At 38.3% G+C, this 23,789-nt stretch overlaps 1 protein-coding gene across 7 annotated transcripts in view; it reads right to left on the reverse strand.

Annotated features, from left to right (window-relative positions):
- RPGR (retinitis pigmentosa GTPase regulator) overlaps nucleotides 1-23,789 on the reverse strand; it is a 66,700-nt gene that overhangs the window by 23,302 nt on the left and 19,609 nt on the right. For 2 of the 7 annotated variants that reach the window (XM_074358846.1, XM_074358845.1), the window contains exons 9-15: nucleotides 22,533-22,657; nucleotides 20,925-21,110; nucleotides 19,804-19,975; nucleotides 14,905-15,002; nucleotides 14,090-14,155; nucleotides 10,833-11,774; nucleotides 689-835 (exon numbers count right to left, since the gene is read on the reverse strand). In XM_074358846.1, coding sequence (XP_074214947.1) covers nucleotides 689-835; nucleotides 10,833-11,774; nucleotides 14,090-14,155; nucleotides 14,905-15,002; nucleotides 19,804-19,975; nucleotides 20,925-21,110; nucleotides 22,533-22,657 — 1,736 coding nt within the window. Of the gene's footprint in view, nucleotides 1-687; nucleotides 11,775-14,089; nucleotides 14,156-14,904; nucleotides 15,003-19,803; nucleotides 19,976-20,924; nucleotides 21,111-22,532; nucleotides 22,658-23,789 lie in introns of those variants that run through there. The other 5 variants (XM_074358847.1, XM_074358844.1, XM_074358848.1 and 2 more) reach the window with 5 other exon arrangements.

The raw sequence follows: 23,789 nt of genomic DNA on the forward strand, positions 1-23,789 counted from the left end.
AGGTTGGGTTTCTGAATTCCATACCTCCAAATGAATCTGGACTAGTGCTAGCAAATGAAGGATTTCAAACCTACCGTCTCCTAGGAGGGTCACTCTTAGGCAAAACTGCCAAATGGAAGAGATGTTCTTGGCATCCCTAGCTCCACTTTCAGGATGACTTTCTCTTCCTCAGGGATGCCTCCTCCCATTCCTCCTATAAATACTTTCTTCTAGAACACATCTGTGCAAAACTGATCACAACCTCAAACACTGCTATGAGCAACTTTCATTTGTCCATATGCATGTAAATATACACACGTATGCCTGCAAACACACCTCATTTCTGCCATCAGTACAGGGCTGCTAACATTGTAATTTTATCATTTCAAGCACCCACTGCTGATCTTCTTAGTTTATTTCTTAACAGTGTACTATACTGGCCCATAACAACTGACTTCCACTCGTGTGAGGAACAGAATGCTACCAACAAGTGTGGAAAGAATGCTAGAAAAAAAGGGGTGTCTGATCCATAAATTCATCAAAACTTTTCCTCTAGCACATGGACAAGGTTATTCATATCAGTATTTCTGTTTTCCAAGGAAGTTGGAATCTGCCCTCTGCAGAAACCAGGGGACCCATATGCTTTCTCTTAGGCAGGATCTCAGGATTTAAGCATGTATCTTCATATCTTTTCAATGGCTGTCAATACCTTTTTGACTGAGATGTCAGTGGTTTTACTATGGTCATCTGCAGGAGCACTCTTATTGCCACCTGGAGCTTTCTTTCTGCCTTCTAGATATTCCTCAATATCCTTATTCACATCTTCTAGTTCTTCATCTTCTGAAAATTCATGATCCTGTGACAAATTTGATAATCAGGGAAGAGTTAAAATATTCTTTTTTTAAAAAAAAACCCAAAGATTTGATATTGCTGTCACAAATAATTTATAGCATCTCAAAGAACACATAGACTATGAATTCAAATATTAAAGTCAAGAACTAAAATACTGCATAATCCATGCTGCATGTCATTACTACCTCACCAAGGATTTCATGCATGTTGCTCTATTTCAACATTTTCAATGACTAGGGTTCCCAAAGTTCTTTTAGCACCTATTGTAAGGTTAAAATGAAAAAGAAAAATGCTTTCTGGGCTGTCTCATAAGGATGCTTTTAAATCTTAGAGAAGTTAAAAAGCTTTCTACCTACTGTAGCATTATAACATAATCATATCTATATGTTATGTTCATTTTCCAAAACATAGTGATTTAAAATCACTTCAGAAGTATAATTCACCAATATTCACAAGAGAGAGGTAACTATAATTACTTACATTCTGGGAAAAAGATAAAGCAGTTTAAGTAGGCAGTTTAAGTGGTTTGCTCTTGGTTATTTAAAGCAGATGGAAAACCAAACAGAGGCAGAATTTAGTCCATCTGGCTCCTGTCCAGCTAATCCAAACTATGGAACAGCTTGTCTATAAATTTGATAGACAGGTAAATCATGTAATGCATATTAATTACCAATGCTTATTAGGCAAAAATATTAGTTTTATTCTTTATTCTACACTGAGGGTTTTTTTTTCCTGCCATTTCATGTTTTGGGTGGAATAATGATTATTTTTTGTCAGACTAGACTCCTTATTGGGTATTTTTTCCTATACTTTTCATTTATACATTTCACTAAAGGCATAACGACCCCTAAAATAGATGACACAGTAAGTAATCTGTGCCATTCACTCCGCTGAAGAAAGTTTTTATAAAGTTCACCTTGGCCATACTTGCCTGAGACCATATATGCCCTGTATGTCCCTTCAACACTGTAAGTAGCTTCTCATGGTCAGCTTCCTACTGGCCATTGGGCTAAGGATAAGGCTGACACCCAACAGAATCTTTTCTGGGTGGTCTGAAAAGAACGCCTCTAATAATTAACTCACCTTTTTTTTTTTCTGGCAAAAATGCAAAATATGAGAGTTCAGGCTAGGGAGAGAATGTATTTATATTTCACACCTTGTAAGAGATATAAGTGGCATCCTCAGGCCAGTAGCACTAAGGGTATGGCCTAATAGCATTCCACTGAGGACAAGCAATCCAGAAGTGAAGCCTTGAGATTTAAAAAAGAATTTCAGAAGTTACTCTGGGAGGGCTTAACTTAGGTTCAAGGTCTTGAGGCAGTGCACTTGGGAGGGGAACGCAGGAGAGGGGAACAGAGTACTGGGGTAGGGAGGTATATTAAAGGATGTGCTACACGTTTAGGTTGGGTAGGGTTAACAACAAGGTAGCTACCATTTACCAAGAACATCTAAAGCTTTTTCTTTTCTTCTGCATGATTTCCCCTCTAAGTGACTTATATATTATGGCTAGCCAGATGCACATTACGGGTAGCTAAAATGATCGGAGATCACTTTACTTTGGAAGGGAATGGGAAGCAAGATTACTAGATTTAAGACTTAGGCCTGATAAACAGATGTATTCATAAATGTGCATAAATGATGGCCAACTAGAAAGAACAGAGCTCCTGAGACAGAGAATTTCAGATTGCCCATTTATCCCCCAGAGGGTGGGTCAGTGAAGTGTTTTCTATCAAAGTCATTACCTGGAGAGTTTGGCTAATCTAGGACCTGGGTCAACTCCAATTGTGCTAGTTTACTAAGGTATTAATGTAACCATAGGATATCATGCTATTATAAAAAGAAACATGGAGTTTTACCTTATTTTAGAAATATGCAAAACACTCATCTCTTTTATAATGAACTACAGTTTTACTCATTAACCTTATATAAATGTATAACAATGAACCTTTGGAACTCTATCATTTTCTAAGTTTGAGGATACTCTTGGAAAATGGCACTTACAGTAGAAATCACATCATCAATTGTAGCACTTGGCACTAAATTAAACACACTTAAAATTAATCTATATACATCTGGACAACTACTTTAAGTCACATATAGTACTTACCTTCAAACTGAAACAATTTAGGAGAGATTGGCAGAATACTGTCATTTTATAAAAAGAAAGGTTAAAGTTTAAATATATTCTTGTCACCAGAACCACGTAAGATGTAAAGGGTAGTCTGGACTGGTCAGCGGAAATTCATCTTGTGTTGGGACCACAGTGAAGATGTGAATGGGCCTGGCTCCCATAAAAGGACCCTTGTTTCATTGGTCAGACACAGCACAGGGAGCTGCAGTCTTTGGTCAGGCCCAGGGCAATACTTTTTACATTTCTTATGGGAAATAGCAAGAAACCTAAAGTTCTTCATGAGGTTTCAGTTTGCTTAAGAATATGACTACAATGCATGCTTTAAAAACTAGAGATTGCTGTCAGAAGTTGGCCTAGCGGTCACCCTTGGGGGGAGGTGGGAAATGACTAGAAGGGAGTCGAAGTGGAGCTTCTGGGGGGCTGACGCTGTGCTTTTCCTAGGTCTGGATGTTGACTATATGGGTGTGTTCAGTCTGTGGAGAATACACTGAGCTATACATGTATGAGATCTATATTTGCCTGTGTATTAACTTCAAAAGCACATCTAAGTTAAAAAAGGACAATAAAGCATAAAATTTTGTGCTACAATTCTGGATTCATGGCATGCCTCAATGTCATACAGGATAGAAATGTTTTCCAAATAGGTTAATGGAGCATAAAACTTTATATCTAAGTTATGTCAGGTAGGAAAGTGTATATTCTAAAATCTCAGTTTCAAGGTGTTTTTTTTTTTAGGACAAGAAGAGCTGACATGTAAGCTCATGTTTTAGCTACTCTAGAAATCACTGAGGCAGCAGGAGAGAGTAGGAAGGGCATTAAACACAAAGACCTGAACACTATTTTCTAAGCCTTGCTCCACTACTCTTGGCCTGAGCAAGGCACCTACTTAATGTGCTTTACAGTCTATCTGTAAACTGGAAAAATGACATTAGCAACACCTACCTGGAAGGGTTTGTATCAACATGAAAAACATTGTTTACAGAGAAAGTAACATGAGCAAATAATAAGTATTTGTATATAAATAGAAGTGATTTTATAAAGGCCACTCTAAAAAGTAAGGTAGAATCCCTAGTGTGCATTGAGGCTGTCAAAAAAAACAAGCTTGGACACTTTTTGCCGTAATGTCCCAGATCTTATCACTAGAAAATAGTTCATACTTCTTTGCTCTACCCTCTTATACACATTCCGTATTCTCTGCCAGAGGCCGGCAGCCAGCGGAAGAGAGGAAAGAAGGCAGATGCCTGTTAGGAGCAGGCCCTGGATGGCAGGGAAGTGGGGGGCGGTGCTCAGCTGGGCTGCAGGCCAGTGTTGCCACAGGACACGATGCTCCCAGACCCTCAGATTTTCCAAAAGAAGTCCAAGAAACTTTTTTTAAATGTAAAGTCTCCTAATATTTCAATGTTGACAACTGATTCAAATGTTTAAAAACAAAGAAAGTTAAGTCTGCAGGCCAGACTGCACCCAGGGGCTACCAGTTGTGACTTCCTAATTCTTTGCTTCTAAAGACATTATCATCTGTAAACTTCCCCTTCTTTCTATGTGCCAATCCCTTACTTCATTCCTAATCCTATATTTCCACCATGAAATATATTACAGCTTGACTCTGGTAAGTGGCCTGCAAAAATGAACGTCGTGCTCAGGGTACAGATCACCTTGCTGGTATACAGTTTTATTCTCATTTTCAGTTTTACTCTATTATTTTCCCCTTCTTTTTCCTTAGAATATTTTACCTTAAACGATCCATGATTATGCTCAATGTATGAATTATTTTTTAACTATTTGATAAAAACATTAGGATTCAGTGGGAAATCTATGGTCCTGTGAAAGCACTAATATCTAAATTTTAGGCTAACCATGTGAGTGTGATTAGCCTTTTCATCATGGTTCAAATGTTGAGGGACAATATTTGACCCGTGTATGGTGTATAATGGTAGGTTCACTCTACTCCACATTTCAGGGCTATCATTATTGCAATTCATTTCATTCCCATGGATCTATTTCCATAAGCTAATTTTTTGGGAGGTTGCTATGTTGTATTTAAATAAAAGTGAGGTTCACAGGACTAAACTCCTGCACATCAGTCAGTGACTTGGAGATTCATGAGGGCAGCACTATCCTGACTTGATGTGATCAGAGAGGGTGATTAAGAGTGATATAGGTTAGCATTTGCTGAGCACCCCTAATATGTTCCAGGTGTTAACTAATTTAATTATTATAAGACCTCCCCTCCTTTTAAAAGAAGGAAATAAGACTCAGAAAGGTTAAAAAAAAGTTTCCAGGTGGCCACTCAGCTAATCAGTGAAAGGCCGGGACGGGGACTCAGGCCTACCGCACCACAGAGCTGTGCTCTTCCCCAGCTCTGCCTATGTAAGTTGAAGACCATAATAGCTGCCCTCAGAGTTGTTCTTCCACCACCTCACTGATATTTAAAGCATTGCAGACTCTTCTTTTTTTGCTGATAAACTCACTTCAGCAACAACCTATTCTTATGTATTATTGTATATAATAACAGCAAAAAAACCAATTTAGATGTTTTTCCCCCAGAGCAGCAAAATCTCTGGAATATAAATCTCCCTTCCTATACTGAGAAATATGCCAGTAGCGCTTTTTGATATTTATTTCTCAAAAGCTACTTCTCATTCTGTTTCTCTGCAAAGCAGACTTCCTGGCGCTCACTCTTTGACGGCAATGTGAGCTCTGCCCTGGGCCTCCCCCAGGCCCTCTGTGCAGCCCTCCACTGCTCCTTCTTCTGTGGCTTTGGGGGTCCCTCTGTCTCCTAGAAAGTGTTCCTACCCTCCCTCCTCCTCAGACTTCCCTTTTTCAACCTCCTCTTACCTACTGATGTTTCCCTGAATTCTCTCTTCAGTTCTCTTCTCTCTTCACACTATGAATGCTGGCTCTCATTCATCCATAATTTTAACTACGTTGATAAGCTGGTGATACTCAGCTATCTTCCCTGAGCTCCAGACCCAGACGTGTATCTGCCTGCTGAACATCTCCGGGATCAACAAGCCCCAAGCAGTCTCCCAAACCTGCCCTGCTCTGTTCTCAGCCTTTGTGAACGGCACTCTTTCTACCCAATCCTCCAGGCCAGAAACAAGAATAGCTTGACCTTTTTCCTCCCTCTAAGCTCCATCTCTTTACTAAGCCCTCCAATTCTACCCCTAAATCTCTCTTGAGAATACGTACCCCCAACTCTCCATCCCACTGTCCTAGTCTAGCTCCTCTTCAGTCTCTGCCTGGTCTACTATAACTGCCTTCCAACTGGTGCCCCCGACTCTGGTCCTGTTCCCTTCCAGTCCACCCTCCATATTGCTGCTGGAATGACGCTACAAAAGCCCAAGTGTGATCATCTTACTCTTGCAGTTTAACAACATTTACAAACACTGAAGGTCCTGTGCCTCTCTATCCAGGCCAAGGGATACTCTAGGCTATAGTCACACTGAAACCCTCTCCTGGCTCCCGTCAGCCTGGCTCCCGTCACCCTGCCCGCTCCTTGCCTGGTTAGGTTTTACTTTTCACGACTCAGTTCACATTTCACCATCACTTTGTGGGAGCCCTTTCCTAGCCTTTCTCACTGGCAGCTGAAGTACCATCCTGAAGCACTTTACTGTACTGGTAAATTTTCTGGTCAGTCTGTAGAAATAGCCAAGAATTCCCTGAGATCAGGAGCCATATCTCACTCTCTGCATTCCCAAGGTGCAAAACTATTTTTTTCTTATTAAGGGATTTAATGGAGGAAAGCCATAATAGATTTGTTTTCAAATTGTATTTTTATCTTTGGGCAGTCTTGGCTAAGAACATGGGGGTATCGGGAAACAAAAGGGCATTGCTAAGCAACAGTTAAGGCAGAGTCACAGGAACTCTTTTTACCTGGTATTCTTTCAAGAAATCTATACCCACCTAACATCCCTGATAGGATAGAGAGCCATAGGAGGCTGACTGTAAGCAGCCCTCACTTCTTGAGATCCACCTGATCTGGCGAAGCTTCTGACTCTCTTTTTGGTGCTTGGTACATAAATATTTGTTGAATGAATAATATGTACCAAATATAAGTTATGTGTCAGGTACTGCACATAAAATATCATATTTAACTTTCACAATGGAAAGAATGAAGGAATTACAGCACCTTCCTCCATGGTAGCATTTTATTTTTAATATAAATGTATACAGCAAATTTACCTCTATAGTGAAATAAAACATTTCAATTGCACTCACCTGGAGTGCTGCTGTCCAGCAGCAGTGGCATGTTTCTGTGGTACTCCTTTGTAGCTTACCTTATTTTCCTGCCAGAGTCCTCATTTGAAACTGTAACTCAATGGATTCTATATACACAATTCACACTTGCCTCAGAAATGATTACTGATAAACTACAGTAAAAGCTTGATCAACCAGTAGATGGGGACGATAAAGAAGGAACCAGTTATTCCAATCTTTTTAACTAAGTATTAATTCAGGTCTCAAAATGACTAGGCCAGTGCTCTTTTGACCAGAGCACTAGGCCTGCATGAATTACTGCTTCTAAAAGAGCACAGAAAAAAATTTTTTGGCCAGGGAAATGTGAAGAAATGGGTAAGAGATGCTGTTTAAGAATGGTTATCTAGAACAGTTCAAATACTGAGATGGACAGATTTTAAGAACATCATTTCAGTATTGCTGGCTGCTCATCTCTTCAGTGGAAGATGAATGCCCCCGTATCTTTAACATTAATAACTGAAGTTTAAGAGTTTCTCCTCTGCTTACAGGTTTTTCCTTCATGGACTCCACTTCTTTGCTATTTAATCCTAAATCTACTTTTAAAATAACCATGTTTTGCACTAGAATTAACAACACAGCACATACATTTTAATCAAAGTATTAATTCAATCTTACTAACACTAATGAATGTGGGAGATTTGGTAAACCGTGCAGTGCCAAATCAGTATATTTGGTTAGTTAGGGGAAGCTACCAGAGAGCCTTGCAGCTACGACAAAATTTACAATTGCTCCTAGGAACTTCTTCCCTTCCTGTCCTAGTCTTTCTCCCCATATTCTTTCTCACTCATGGAAAATCAAATATGCAAAGAATTCAACTACACAAAATTCACAGGAAGGTTACCATCAAAATCCTCCTTGATAAAAGAAAGTATAAGAAATCCCTGGTGTCCAAGATATAGAAGGGACTGGGGAAGGAAAGCTGTGGTAAACAATAGTCAAACAAACTAGCTGCATTATACACAATGATATTATGCTAGTAGAAATGTAGCCTCTCTCAAATTCCAAATTCCAGTCTAATATTAGTTTCTCTTTTCACAAACAACTACTGACTGTATACATTTAATTTTTATTTTACTTAAAACATTCTGACAAGCAGCACACAGAATTACAGAACAGTGCATGAAGAATACACTGAAGGTAAGTATAGACACTGGGAATGACAGCACTGGGGATGGAGGTCTGACAGTACAGTGAAAGCTCAGAAATTATAGGCGTTTAGAAATACAGAATTACAGAAGACAAAAGACATTAAAGCTGCCATAACCTTTTAAGAGGAAAGAACTTTTTATAGAAAACTAAATTAATTGTAAAGTATAATTTTTTTCTTTAAAAGTTTTTTCTTATGCAAATAATAAACATGTTAGAATGAAAGAATCTAAGAGTTACAAGGGGCTATATTTATCCTATCATCTAATCCATTCCATTTTACAGATGAGGAAACGGAAGCCCAAATGAATAGCTTTGCTGGGTCAATAAATACTTCAAGCTTCTTATACTTCCAGAATATACATTTATCTCCATTTCACTAGATGTTCTGTCATTTATCAAACAATAACCAAAAGAGACATTAGAGTCTAAGCTCAGAACCCAGCTGTCACTTTGCAGACTGTTGCAAAAAAGGACACATAAAAGGTAGGAAGATAGTACTGTTTTTAAAAAAATGTGAATCCCTCATTTTAGCTTTAGAATACCACCCATTCTTATAAAATTATTCTATGTGGTACGCTAATTGTAATCATAGACTGAAAAAAATTATGCTAACATATTTACAAGCAGACATTTTTATAACCCTTAAAGATCTGTGCCATTTTTAAAGGGACTTGTTTGTGTACACAAAGTATTTCTATAGTATACTCCTATTCCCTAAAACTGTCTTTAATGAGGAATTATGCTAATTATATGCTATGGCCTTTTCATATTTTCTAGTTATATATTTATAATTTTAGGGAAAATACACCAAAATATTAGTTTAGGAGGAGTCAAAATTTGCCAGTACCTACAAGTTACCTTTATCAGTTGTTATTGTACCACATGTAAAGTAACCATGACATAAAATCAGTTTAACAGAATGTATTGAGTGCCCATTATGCATAAAGTGTTCAAACTATTTGGTTGGACATAATCAGGTCAAATTTAAAATCTGTTACTTCAATTCCAAATAATGTGGTAATACATTATTCCAGAATTTTTTGGAACCTGGTGGCCCATTTTCTAAAAGTTGTTTTGACCGCACTGGCATTTTGAACCTCTGTACTTCATGCTCTTTCCCCTTTCCCTCCCTTTCAGCAATCAGCTTTTTGGGATGTGTTTTATCTTTGTTGTATTTCACAGATCCTCTGCTTTCCCTCACTTTTTTGGATTCTTTTCCTTCACCCTGTCTTCCCTGCCTTCCCCTTTCTTCATTGCCTGTCTCCTGGGACTTCCCCTCCTCTTCCTCCTCGTCCTCCTCTTCTTCCTCCTCCTCTTCTCTCCTCCTCTTTTCTTCCTCTTTCCTCTTCCCCAGTTTCCCCTCCTTCTTTTCCCTTTGGTTGCCTTCCCCCTCTTCTTCCTGCTCCTCTCCTTCCTCTTCCTCCTCCCCTTTTCCCTCCTCCCCCTCTCCTTCTTCCTCTTCTTCTCCTTCCCCCTCCCCTTCTCCCTCTCCTTCTTCCTCTCCTTCTTGCCCTTCCTCCTCTCCCTCTTCTTCTCCCTCCTCCTCTGCTTCTTCTCCCCCCTGCCCCTCCCCTTCTCCTTCCTCTTCCTCTCCTTCCCCCTCCTCCTCCTCTCCTTCTCCCTCCTCCTCTCCTTCTCCCTCCTCCTCTCCTTCTCCCTCCTCCTCTCCTTCCTGCCCTTTCCCCTCTTCCTCCTCTCCTTCTTGCCCCTCCTCCTCTCCCCCTTCTCCTTCCTGCCCTTCCCCCTCTCCTTCCTCCTCTCCTTCTTGCCCCTCCTCCTCTCCCCCTTCCTGCCCTTCCCCTTCTCCTTCCTCTCCTTCTTCCCCTTCCTCCTCTCCCCCCTCCCCTTCCTCCTCTCCCCCCTCCCCTTCCTCCTCTCCCCCCTCCCCTTCCTCCTCTCCCCCCTCCCCTTCCTCCTCTCCCTCTTCTTCCTGCCCTTCCCCCACCTCCTCCCCCTCTCCTTCCTCCTCTCCTTCCTGCCCTTTCTTGTCTCTTTCCTCCTCTCCCCCCTCCCCTTCCTCCTCTCCCCCCTCTTCTTCCTGCCCTTCCCCCACCTCCTCCCCCTTCCCTTCTGGCTCTTCCTCCCCTTCTCCCTCCTCTTTCCCGGCTCCCTTCTCCTCCTCCCCTTCCTCTTCCTCTTCCTCTTCTTTCTCTTCTCCTCCCTCTTCCTCCTCCTCTCCTTCCCCCTCTCCTTGTTCTCCCCCTTCCCCTTCCTCCATCCCTTTGTTTCTTTCCTCCTGATGGCCTTGTTCCCTCTCCTCTGGCTCCTGTTCCTCCTCCTCTTCCAAGTCTTTCTCTCCCTTACCCAGGCTCTCCATTTCTCCTTCTTCCCTGTCTTTCTCCTCCTCCACTTCCTCACTTCGCCTCCGTTCCACTCCTGAATCCCCCTCCTTCCCGATCCCCTCACCTCCACCTTCGGGCAGGTGCTCTGCCTCTCCCCTTGGCTCTCCCTCGCCTTCACTCACCTCTGCTCTGTTTGTAAGGTCATCTGACAGGAGCTCTGCTTCCTTCTCTTTTCCTCCAGGCATCTCCTCATTTGCCTCTATCTCTTGCTCCTCTATTCCACTTCCTTCTGAATCATCTTCTCCTTCCTGCTCCTCTGGGATCTCTGACAAGCGGTCACACTTAAAATCATATTTTGTTAGGAATTTGGACATTCGGTGTTCAATCTCTTCCTCATGTCCTTGTTCAATACATTTTCTGCTATACCATAAGTTTACATCAGTCTCCACTTCATCATCCTCCTTCTCTCCACTGCTAAATTCTATTGACTCAGGCTGCTCGAATCCATCAGCTGTACCCTGCTGACTTGCACTATCACCTTCCAAGTAACTATCTGGCTCCTCTGTAGATTCTCTTTCACTGTCAAAGAGCACATCTTGCTCGTTCCTTTTACTTTCCTTAACAAAATTTTTATTTTCTTCATCCTCAATATTCATGTCTCTATTTGGTAAGTTGTCAAATATGTCAATATTTTTTCTATTCTCTTCACTTTTTCTTATATACGGACCTGTCATTTTCACCAGATCACTTTCCTTCTTAGAGACTATTTCTTCTGCTTCTGAATCCTTCTGACTGTGTCCTCCATCACTTTCTTTTTCTATTTCCTTACTATTAAGTGGATAGACACCATGCTTACTTTCACGTCTAAATATCCCTCTTTGCAAACCCTCTGCACTGGTGTTGGCTGGACGGCTGTGCTGGCCCGAGTCATTACCTACGTCCTCATCTGAAAATGCTTCCACAGTCACAGCTGCTTGCATCGCGTACATTCCTTTTGCCAAAAGTTGTTTATATGTTTTCCCTTCTTTCATTTTTTGGGACATCTCTTCACTTTCATACTCATTACTATCATCATTTTCAGTCTGAGCTGTATGCTGCTTCAGTTTCTCAATTGTTTCTTGTTTCTGTAAATTTTTTGAAGTCATTGTCATACTACTGTTAATTGACAAAGTAACTTATCTATTATAAAATACTGCCAAGATTTTGCATTATTGTAAGTTTCACTAGAATAAAAATGCTCAGTTTTACTAGACATTTTCTCAGATCTTGTTTTTTCTGAGGATAATTTATGCCACTCTCTAAGTCTGTAGAACACCTAATTTTGATTTAGTAACATGTATCTGTGTTTCACTTTCAAATCTGCTATCTACTTTAATTTTGTCATTACTCACAGTATCATCAATATTTATTTTCTGCCCCTTTTCTTAATCTGAATCAATTACATATATTTCCAGACTGATTTTGCAATACTTTGAGCAAATAATAATTTGAACAAAATACTGCTCAAAAATATATGCTTTTCTATCTTCTCTATTGTTTTAATTGTCAAATTTTGATTGTGTGAAATTCACAAAATTTAAAAAAATAAATGAAAATATGAAATTTTAAAAAACTTAAAATAATGAATAGCTTTTTCTAGAAGAAAGACATCTGAAATGAAAACTACAAGTGAAATGTTCTTTATCAATATAGTAAATAATGAATATATTTTTCTTTTCAAAACAAAATCTTTGAGTTTTCAAAGTTTTGACCCTCTTCCTTTTATCTATTATATTCTTTAATTATAATCTGCATATATAAAAAACACTATAAAAATACTTGTGGTAAAATATAAGATTTTATTAAAAACTTTATAAACTAATAAAAAACTTCTGAAATCAAACACTGAGATTTTAATAATATGTTAAGAATATAAAATTAATTTCCTAATGGACAAAATAAGGCAAAAATCAAACTGTTGACCTAAATTCTACAAGCTAATAAATTAAAATAGTAAATGAATTTGGGTCTCTAGATAGTAAAACCTCACTAAATCAAGTTTTATAAATTGTGATGAGTGCTAGGCCTAGGAAGAGGTCATCTTTTTGCTAAACAGATTCTTAAAACAGCACGAGTTAAAAGTTAATATATAGAATTACTATAATAAATCTTTTTTTTTTTTGACTAAACTAGGCCTGGTAGGGCCTCTACTTCAAAGGACTATTTGAAGCATAAAACATATATTAGCTTAAAAGGAAGTGCTTCCTTTTCTGCTTGTTCTAGATCTCTTCTTTAAAAAGTCACGATTCTTTCAAGAGCCCTAAGAGAGACAGAGGCCAAGTTGCCAGAAATGATTTCTAAACGTATATGCCTTTATTTCCTTAGCACAATAAGGCAGCACAGAAGACGCAGAGCCCAGAGTCTTAAGAGGAAGGAAAGACACACAAAAGACGTCTGCTTGGAAATACAGTCAGTTAATAAATCAGTCAACATTCACTGAGCTTCCACAACTGTGTCTGGAGAACGACTCTCCCATATTCAAAAGGAATGCTGTTATTCAGCATGCCTCTCAGTAAAATATAGATAAGACTAATGAGGGCTGGCAGCAAATTTTTATAATTTAGCAAGATTCTCTTGCATTTCAGTGACTTTGATTTTAAGGATTTTTTTGCTTAACAATGTGGCAAAGTCATGAGAAACAGAAATTAAGTGTTTTCTATAGCCTTCGTCCTTCAATTTACATTTCTCCAATTTATTTTTCTAATCCTCAACCCTTCATCCTCTCACTTCACTGTTCCTTAAAGCCAGGAAAAGCAAATGATTTTAGGGCAGGCCTTTATCTCTCCAGGGTTGTGAAAACCAGACTATTCTTTCTTCTTGCTATTCATTTGTTATTCATTAAAAGTCTCTCTTTATCACCCATGCATAGTTTCTGACTAATTTCCAAATGTTTAATCTTGTTACCAACTCCTTGATAAATTAAAGCCCATTCCAAACATTGTAAAAGCTATTACCAAATATTTTAACTAAACCCACAAAATTTTAGAGCTAGAAAAGATGTTACTATCATCCTGCAAGGTCAGCAAGGTAACTCACCCAAAGTCACACTCGACCAAAATGTGAGAGGCACTCTGATAAACAGTAGCCTCTTCCAATACATAAGAACTGCAATAAAAATCTTTTGTCTTGATAATAACAAGGTAAGGCTATTGTCACTTGTTAGTGATTCCAAAGGGCAGATTTCAGCAGTGAAATTCTGCCACTCTTGTTGTATCACAGAAAATACATACCAACAGAGTAAGCCCAAAGTAAGGCTATATATATTGTACCCCTCGCTTTTAAATCCTAAAGTGAATGCTTACCTTTCTTGTGTTCTTTCCAGAAATCTTTCAAGAAAAATATAAATAATTTAAACTGTTCTTACCCACCACAGAGAAAATAATTCTATTCTATATTATACCTTTTGTTTTTGAATTGGCGATAATTTTAATGTTTTTTCATTGGAATTCAGGCTCATCATATGTGTCTGAAATAAATTAAAAAAATATGTTCTAAAAAGAATAAAGACTATATATGATTATATATTTATACATTAAAATCTACATAAATAAAATTAATACAAAACAGTTCAGATGGTAATATAATCAACTCTCAATTGCATACTAATAATGTGAGGGCTGAAACGATTGATTGATTGATTGATTTTATTTATTAGTAAATACTATGAAGGGACATAGTATTTTACCTGATCAGCCAAATTGACATTCTATGACCCAGGAGTGTACAAAATCATTGATTTGAAAATACCTTAGATTCCTAAAGTCACTGGGACACGTGTTTGATTACCTAGTTGGCTACATAGGAAACATGAGATGAAGATTTCCATTGTTTTCACTCGACGCTACCTAAGTTCTTTACATTAACTTTAAATTTTATTTTTAATTTTTTTTGGAGGGTGAAGTAATTAGGTTCATTTATTTTTTATTGTTAGAGGAGGTACTGGGGATTGAACCTAGGACCTTGTGCATGCTAGGCACACACTCTACCACTTAAGCTATATCCTCCCCTCCCTGAAATGAATTTTATTATATGTAACCTATACCTCAATAAAACTGATTTTAAAACAATGAATGAAATCAAAACCAAAACAAAAAGCTTTTTTCTATGCATCTAACGGCTCAGGAAGTACACACATACACAGACATACACATACAAATACATGAAGAACTAAAATTCAATCTTGTATCTAGATCATATAAATAGGAAAATCATTACCATATTTAAGACATCAGTAGTTTCTCCAAGGCTTTCTGAATCCACTGATGAAAAATTGTCTGTCTCCTTCTCTTTGGTCATTTTATATTGAAAATAATCTGAATGATTAAAAGAGAAAGAAAACCAGATTTCAACAGAAAAGTAAAAGATAACTAGACAATAAACAGAAATTATTCTGTAATATAAAAGTACAGTTATAATTTTACTGAGGTCCTTTAATCGCATATTAAAGGAATTGAACAGAATCCATTCACAGTGAAAACAGGTTTTGAAGTCTCTTTTGGAAAATTTAAAGACTTTGATGCTGATAACTGCTTCATTCGTATGAACAGGCAAACACTATTCCTTTGGGATAAATACTGCCCAGGTATCAAGCACTGTGACGCCAGTCCCCAAAAAGATCCCCAACGACCCACTTCTTCCTGCTATGCATACACTTGTGTAGTTCCCTTCACATTTTACCAGATTAGTCTGTATGGCCAATAAAATAAAGTGGACGTAATTGTGATGTTACTGTGCCTTACGTCTTGATCCCCACTGTCCACCTTCTGTCTCACTTTCTTGGATCACTGGCTCTGGGGGAAGCCATGCTGTGAGCATCCCCAGGGAGAAGCCCACGTGCTGAGGAAGTGAGGTGTCCTGCCAACGGCCATGTGAGTGAGCTTGGAAGAGGATCCTCCAGCCCCAGTCGAACCTTCAGATGACTGTAGCCTCAACTGACAGTGTGAGTATAAGTATATAAAACACCCTGAGCCCAAATCACTCAGCTAGATTGCTCCTAGACTCCTGACTCTCAGAAACTGTGTGAGATAGTAAATGTTTGTTGTTGCAACCTAAGTTTTAGGGTAATTTGTTATGTAGCAACAAAAAACTAGTACAAGGACCTAGAAAATCTCACAGAAAACTTCCAGGTTATTATATCATAAAGCAGATAATTAAAAGTTATAAGCGTTATTTGGCCTTACATTTTTCTCAATTACTATATCTCCATTTAGCACCCATATATTTATTTGAGAGGGGCTCCTTAATGAAGTCTTCACTAAAAATGCCAGTCCACACTGATCTCTCCCTTGTAAATTCATTCAATTCAAATGAGCAAATAATCAGTTTGTCTTTATCCCATGTGAGGTATTATGTAGGTGATATCAACTGAAGTAACTACTAATTCTTAATGAATTTATAGTCTAGAAGGGAATACAAAATATAAGATATAGGGGAATGAGAAATCACATCTGAAAGTTGGAATCAGGGAATGTTTCACTTAGGAGTTAAAGGGAATGATAAGTAGAACTCTGAGAGGCAGAGATGGAGGTAGATGGAGAAGAAAATAAGCCTGGTGCTAACAGAAGACATGGAATGGCTTGTATTGGAGGCTTACCATGTGCTTGGAACATAGGCTTTTATACACATCAGGTTAACTCCATGACAGCAAGAGAGGTAAATGTTATATCCCCATTTCACAAACGAATAAATTAAGGTTCAGTGACTCTTTCGGTGTTAAGTGTCAATCTCAAGTCTGCCTTGACTTCACAGCCTTTCCACTAAGTCTGACTATGAAGAGCTCAGTTTGATCAAAATCAGGGGTTGGCAAACTTTTTCTGTAAAAGGCCAGACAGTAAACATTTTAGGCTTTGTGGCCGTATAGTCTCTGTCCTAATTATGCAAACTCTGCCATAGTAGTGTGAAAGTAGCCAGACAATACACAAATGAATGGGCATGAATGGGTTCCAATAAACTTTATAAAAACCAGTGGCTGGCTAGATTTGGACTATGGCCCAGTCTGCAGACTTGTAACCTAAATTAAGAATTAAGTTATAAGAAAAAGGCTACTGAGAGATGAAGCTAGAAGAGAAGGTGAGAGTTATATGGGAAAATTCACACTTATTTTAAAAAATATTAGGAATCCTCTGAAGACACTGGAGCAGATGGGGACTGAACTGCACCTGAAGGAGATTAACATAGAAAGTACTAAGCAGAATAGATTAGAGATGGCAGAGAAAGAAGGTTTGGAAAATGGATAGTAGATCATTTAAGCTCATGGTCATGCCTTATACTTGACTGAGAAAACAGAAATCATTGGACCTGATCTGCCTTATCTTCTCACCAACAAATGTGCACATTTACCTACATCTTCGCATTAAAATGTAGAACGTGTCTTTCCTCTTAATAAAGACTTCGCTGTAGGCCAGCTCCTCCCATCTTCTCAAGAGCTTTGCACCTTTGGTTACACCCTCCCTCTCACATGCTACCAATCTCTGGGACTACTGACTCATGTCCGTTAGCACACAAATATGCTCTAATATTGCCCATTGACCTTGCATCTCCTTCTACCTGCCAGCCCATTTCTTTGCTCTTTTTTATGACCAAACTAGGCAAAAGAACTATCTACACACCCTACTTCCTCTTCACTTCCTCAATTCCCATTCATGCCTCAATGTTTAACACTCTGCCTTCTCTCCTGATCTTCCCTGGAACTACTCTTATCAGGGTCACCAAAAATCTCCATGATGCCAAATCCATAGGATGCTTCTTTGAACTCTTTTTCCTTAACTTTTGAGCAGTACTTTGAATTCATGACCTTACTCTCCTCACTTCCCTCCTCCTATCCTACTGTCTGACAAGGATGAGGAAGGCGGCTTTGCTGGCTCTTCCTCTCCTACCATCTAAGTGTTAGTCTCAGGACAAAATCCTGGGCCCTCTTTTCTTCCTACGCTACTCTCTAATAAGTGATTTCATCACCTTCCATGGATTACAAATACTATCTCTATGTTGATGGTTTCCAAATTTCTATCTCTAGTCCAGACCTCTCTTCTGAAGATTATACTTTCATTTTCAATTGCCTGCTTGATATTTCTGCTCGGATGTGTCACACTTGTATCAAGCATAATTTGTAGTTTTTTTCCTCAAACTAGTCAACCATCCTCCTGCCTACACATTTTTGTGTAATCTGTTAACAAGTTTAGCAAGTTCAGTTGGTTCTATGTCTAAAATGTATTTCAAATTTGCCTCCTTCTCTCTATCTCCATTGCAAATACCTTAGGTCCACACACCATCATCTCTGGTAAAAGGCTCTTAAGGTTTCTTCCTACCTTTAGTCTGGTGTTCCTACATCCACACACAGGCATAAGTGATCATCTTAAAATTTAAATTGGATTGGAGGACATCATTCCACTGTTTAACATCCTTTAATGACTTTCTATTGCACTTCAGAAAAACACCCAAATCAAATAGGCTTCTCATGGTCTATAAAACCATGAACATTCTTCTGCGCTCTCTTTTTCCAACATCATCTTGTCCTGCCTTTTCTCTCACTCTATAGAGTCAATGGTCTTCTTTCTCTTATAAACTGCCTCTAAACCTTTACCTACATTATTTTCTTTGCTTGGAATATATACATCCTTTCTCTTTGTGTGGCTTTCTTGTCCTTTATGTTTTAGCTTTAATGTCACCTTCTCAGCTATGTCTTCCCTGACCTCCTTCCCTCCATTAGTCTGCAAATAATTTAGAAAAAGTCACCTTATATGTTGGATGCAACTTTCAAAATACTTTTTTATTAAGTCGGTGTTAGCATACAGTCACAAAAAGATAAGGGATGGCTTTTCCTTTTGCTCCAAAGCTACAAAATCCTGTCTATCTTCACATTTAGATCTCTTGAAGTGGGAAACAACCTACTCTAAACTATAAACTTCTCTTTTCCCTATACACACTGTTGTCAGAATCTATTTTTCCCATGTACAGGGCTGAAGAGTGCCAGTCATTCTTATCTCAAAAGGAAACATACAAAAGTTGTGGGTGAAATGCAGGAAATCCAGCTCATTAACAAAGTCCTAGTTGTAGATAATATTCCATTTCCATGGCCCACAACTCTTGCCTGAGTTTCTGCTCCTTTGTTACCTCCATCTTTTGTCTAGGTTCCTGATCCTTAAGATACTAAATATTATCTGTGCCACGATTCTTAATCCCAGACGCTCAGATCACCGTCTTATTTCCAAACCTACTGCTTACTCTGATTCCCTGGCTTCTTGTCCTGCCCCTATCATCCAGGTATCTTCCCTGCAGTAACATAAACACACTCTTAAGATACACAAATTTCTATAAACCAAATTATTTAGAAGAAACTGTATAATAGCTAAAGAGGTGGAATTACAATTTAAAACATGAAATCTATCTAATAGGCAGTGAGGCAGAGGTGTTAATAACCACGACTATGTTTATTAAGAGGTTTCTAGAGATGCTAGGCTCAACACTAAGTATTTTATATGCTTTATCTCATTTAACTGTCACCAATACTCTGTAAAGTAGGTATTATTTAAACTCATTTCAAAGATACGGAAACTGAGGCTTAGAGAAATTAAGTAACTTTCCCAAAGTTGGTCACATAGTTAATAAATGTCAGAGCTGGTCTGGTTGCAGATCAGTGTAACTCCACACCCCACGCTCTTAACATGATGCTATATTGCCTAAATGCGGAACTCCACACAGGTCCAGAAGACTTGCATTCAAATCCTGTTCAATTCATTTACAAACTGAGTGACGTTGGGCAAGTCATTCAATCTCTTCAAGCCTTGCTTTTCTCATCTATGAAAATGAAGACGAGAACTCCCACCTATTTCATGAAGTTGCTTCTGGGTTTGAAGGAGATAACGTAAGAGAAGGTAATAGGTACGCTATACACTGCTCTATGAAGGGACACTGCTGCTGCTACATGGGATTTTTAGGATCACTGAAGATGCTTTCTATTAGTTAGAGTATTCCTGGATTGGAGTTCAAATGAGGGGTGTCAGTCCCTAACTAGGAAGAAAACAATTTAATTGGAGAAAACATCTTAAGATAAACATGAAAACAATAGAAACAAATGGTACATTTTTTTCTGAGAGATGGCAGAGCTTCAGATGTTACCTGGTTCCACTGGCTGCATGGAGCCCTCCTTTTCAGGCATCATTTTCTCTAGCAGATCACTTTCAGACACACAGAAAGGAACTGAACAAGGTGAAAAACAAGTGGGTGGTACCAGAGTCCCTTCAGTTGGAGGTAGTGTTCTTGGCATTCGAATAGAGTCTGGAGATTTCTCCTTTAAAATAAATAGGTTCAATAAACTGTTAGATGATGTTATATATTTAATATTGGCATAAACTACCCTAAGGTTGCTAAAAATATTTAAGAGACAGACTTCAAAATTGGTCAGTGTCCCACAACATTCACTTCTTAATAATCTCCAAGGGCTCAAAAATGTTCTGTTCTGTTGCTTCTGTATCTAAGTTGCTCTAAATTGTCAATTTGGAAGTCTATTTTTCACACAAAGGGGAAAAATGTGTATGTGTTTTCTCTGCCTTCCCTGAGTAATAAAAGATTACTCGTAAGATGCAAACAAGCAACAACTACAAAAAACTTATGGGATATTTCTCAATCTTTCCATATATACTTTTCCATAGTAAAAAGCCAAACTCAACCTTTTTACCTCAAAAGGAATACATTTTGGAACTTACAGTAATTTTTTTAAAGGAATGTTTCCTTTAAAATTATTTGGTATTTTTAAAATATAAGTATCATTGAAATAAAATTTTAAAGCACAGGAAGAGAATCTCCAAATATAACTGAGAAAGAACACTCCCTCTCTCAAACTAAAGTCCTTATTTCTTTGTTTTCCACATTTCATTATTTATAGTATATAAGCTTCCACTGCTCATGAGGTATTTTCTTCAAAAAATAAAAGCACAGTAGAAGTCAATTCACGTGTAGTTGAGAAAACAACTCAGCACTCAATCTGAGGTGGTAAGATAGTGCTAAGTACCACTGTCTATAAGAAAAAAATATTCATGATAATTCTAGTTTTCTAGTTTGTGTGTTTAACAGCTTAATTCTGAATTCACTGTAAAAGTTTGTAAGCCCTCAATTCTAATAATCCTGTTTAGTAAATCTAAGAAAACCCTTCTTCGGTTTAAAAAGAAAGTGAATTTGTTGTTTTCCAGGTTTTTGCAGGGCTAGACGATACTATTACATAGAAGAGGCCACAGCTGTACCCGCTCTCTTCGACGCATACGTGCTGATAAAGATCTATTCAAGACAGTTTCTGAGGTCAGATCGCTGATGGGCAAAAATGTAGATGAAGGTAAGTAACAATCATTCATTTCATCTGAATCATTGTCTTCTGACATATCAAGTCGTGGAGTGGCAAAAACTAGCATGTGACATCCACCACAAGCAACCTGCAGAAATCAATTCACGGATAAATTAATCAACATTGGCTTCAGACACAAATGGGTTTTTAACAGTTTTCAGCTACAAAACATTAACTTACCAGTATACTGACTGACTGACCACGTGAATCTCTTTCTTCACACACATACACACGCATGAGAAATACAATATATGTTCTTTAAATACTATTACTGAAAATTAGAATACTTTAACATACCATTTTACTTTCAATTTAATATATAATATAAAGAAAAAACTATTTAGCACATTGTATTTCTCCTTATACATTAGAAAACGTTATTTTAATCTGGGAACAACATTAACAACTTGAAAAAATTACTCAGAGAAGTTCTACTTGGAAATAAGTGATCCAAGAATAAATCAGTCTCCTGGGATAATTATGTCTCCAAGTCTTTCTCTTTACATGAAATTTAAGTTTTAAAACTTAAAAGTCCTGAGAGCAAAATGTAAGCATACACAATGATGAAACAATGAAAACTGAAATCAGCAAAGGATTTTGAGAAATAACATTTTTGATAAAATGCTTAAAAAATATTGTGTAGTATTTGCAATACAGATTTTTAGCATCTTTATAGTGTTCTACAAGGTGGCACAGAATAGCATACTCTGAACCTTTCTGTCATAATATTTTCAAAGTTAAAATTGATTTTTTTTGGTATAGCATTTTAAAAATTGATCTTCCCCATAAGATTATAAGCTTAGTGAATGAGAATCTGGTCACTTTGTTCATCACTGTATGCTTTGTATTCCTCATCCTCAGTCCAGTATCATATATCAAGCAGGCATTCATTAAACGTGTCAAATCAAGGGATGGAAGTGTCCCATAGTATGAGGCTCTGAGCCTTTGAAGAACAAATTTCAAGTGATATTATCATCACTAAGTAAACAGAATTTTCAAGCCTATAGTTCTTAACTGGCCAAAGTGTTAGCAACAACAGAGATATAGTGCCTGATGGGGATGACACTGAACCACCACCTTATCCAAATAACACTTAGGCAATAAAACGTATTTTCAAAACTCTTCATTTATTATCAGATTTTCTCCTGTGCAGGATTTGAGAGTCTAAGCGATATCTAATTCAACAAATATTTATAGTCAGCCACCGTGAGTGAGGCACTCTGCTGGGAGCTACAGAAACACGAAGTCTCCAGGCATGGAACAGTCTCTTAAGAGACATATGAGAACAAAGTAGAAGAGTCAAGATTAGGGCAAAAAGGAAGATGTTAAAGGAGGAACGTTAGGAAAGGAACAGATTTTTCAGAGTGGCATGATGTCTAACTTTGGGCCTTCAGGAAACAAGTATATTTATTATTGCATACTAACATAAAAGTACGTATTTTCTATGAAATACTGAAAGACTTAAACATAGGAATATGAAAATGTACATAGTTAAATGTAATACCCTTACCAACTGAACTATAAACCTCAAAAAGTTAGAACACAAAGTAGGAACAAATTGATTGGTAAAATTCTCCAATCCAAGTCCTAATTTTCCGTGTCGACCATCTCCAAAAGTATACATAAGGCCTATATCTAAAATGAAAAAAAGAGAGAGTGTTACATTCATGGATCTATTTTTAAACAGACAAATATTAACTTAATTGTAATTATCCCTTCAAATTTTGCATTGAATTCACTCTGATCCATTGATGTTTTCACACTGTTTATGGTCTCTGTGGTCCCACACAAAACAACAGGCAATAGATACTCTGAGAATAAATCACTAAGCCCTTGGTGGTCTGTGAAGTTGAGAGCCAGTCGTGCGAGGCATTGTGTGGAGCAGCAATCCAGCATGAGATCTCATGATACACACCATCTTCTCAAGGAGAAGGAGATTTTGGTATATTGGACCCCTACATCCCAACACAATCTATTTTCTTTTTTCCTCAGGTCACTGATTTGATCAGTGTCTCTCAACCTTGGCATTACAGACAATTGAGGCCAGATAATTCTTGATCATATGGGTTTGTCCCATGCATTGTGGGATGTTTAGCAGCATCCTGGGCCTCTACCTACTAAATGCTCATAGAATACCCTGCCTCGACAGTTGTGACAATCAAAGATATCTCCAGACACTGCCATGTGTCCCCTGAGGAGACAAAAATCACCATGAGTTTAGATCAATCCAACTGTCACTTTTACTTCTGCTCCACGGTTGTGGAATGCTGCTGAAGAAAATGCCATAAACCAACCATGCTGCTAGTCTCTATACCAATACTGGGGCCCCCTATACAGCTGGGCACATGATGATAATGAGTAATTTTGTTGCTTCTCTCCAGTTAATTCTTTTGCCCACTGCTATAGCAGCTACTCTGAACATTCATTCCCCAAGCCCTTCCTTCATACCCTCCATCTCAAGCTGGGTAAGTGGCATGGAAGCAGAAGGAAAGGAAAGGGTGCCAGTATGGGTGCAGAGGAGGGGGCTCTCCTTCTAGTCTGGTGATTCAGAAAGGCTATCAGACCAAAGCCAAAAGGATTAGAGTTTAGCTGCAAGAAGAAGGAAGCAGAGACTCTTTCAGGCAGAGACCAGGAGTACATACAAAAGCTGTGAATCAAGAGAAAACATAGCACAATCAAGAAGTCAAAAGGCAACCAATGTGTCTGGAGCACAAGGGGGAGAGTGCTTTGAGATAAGTCAGAAGAGGGAAGAAGGAACCACACCACA

Source organism: Camelus bactrianus, chromosome X (assembly GCF_048773025.1).
Source record: "Camelus bactrianus isolate YW-2024 breed Bactrian camel chromosome X, ASM4877302v1, whole genome shotgun sequence".
In the NCBI taxonomy this organism is placed as follows: Eukaryota; Metazoa; Chordata; class Mammalia; order Artiodactyla; family Camelidae; genus Camelus; species Camelus bactrianus.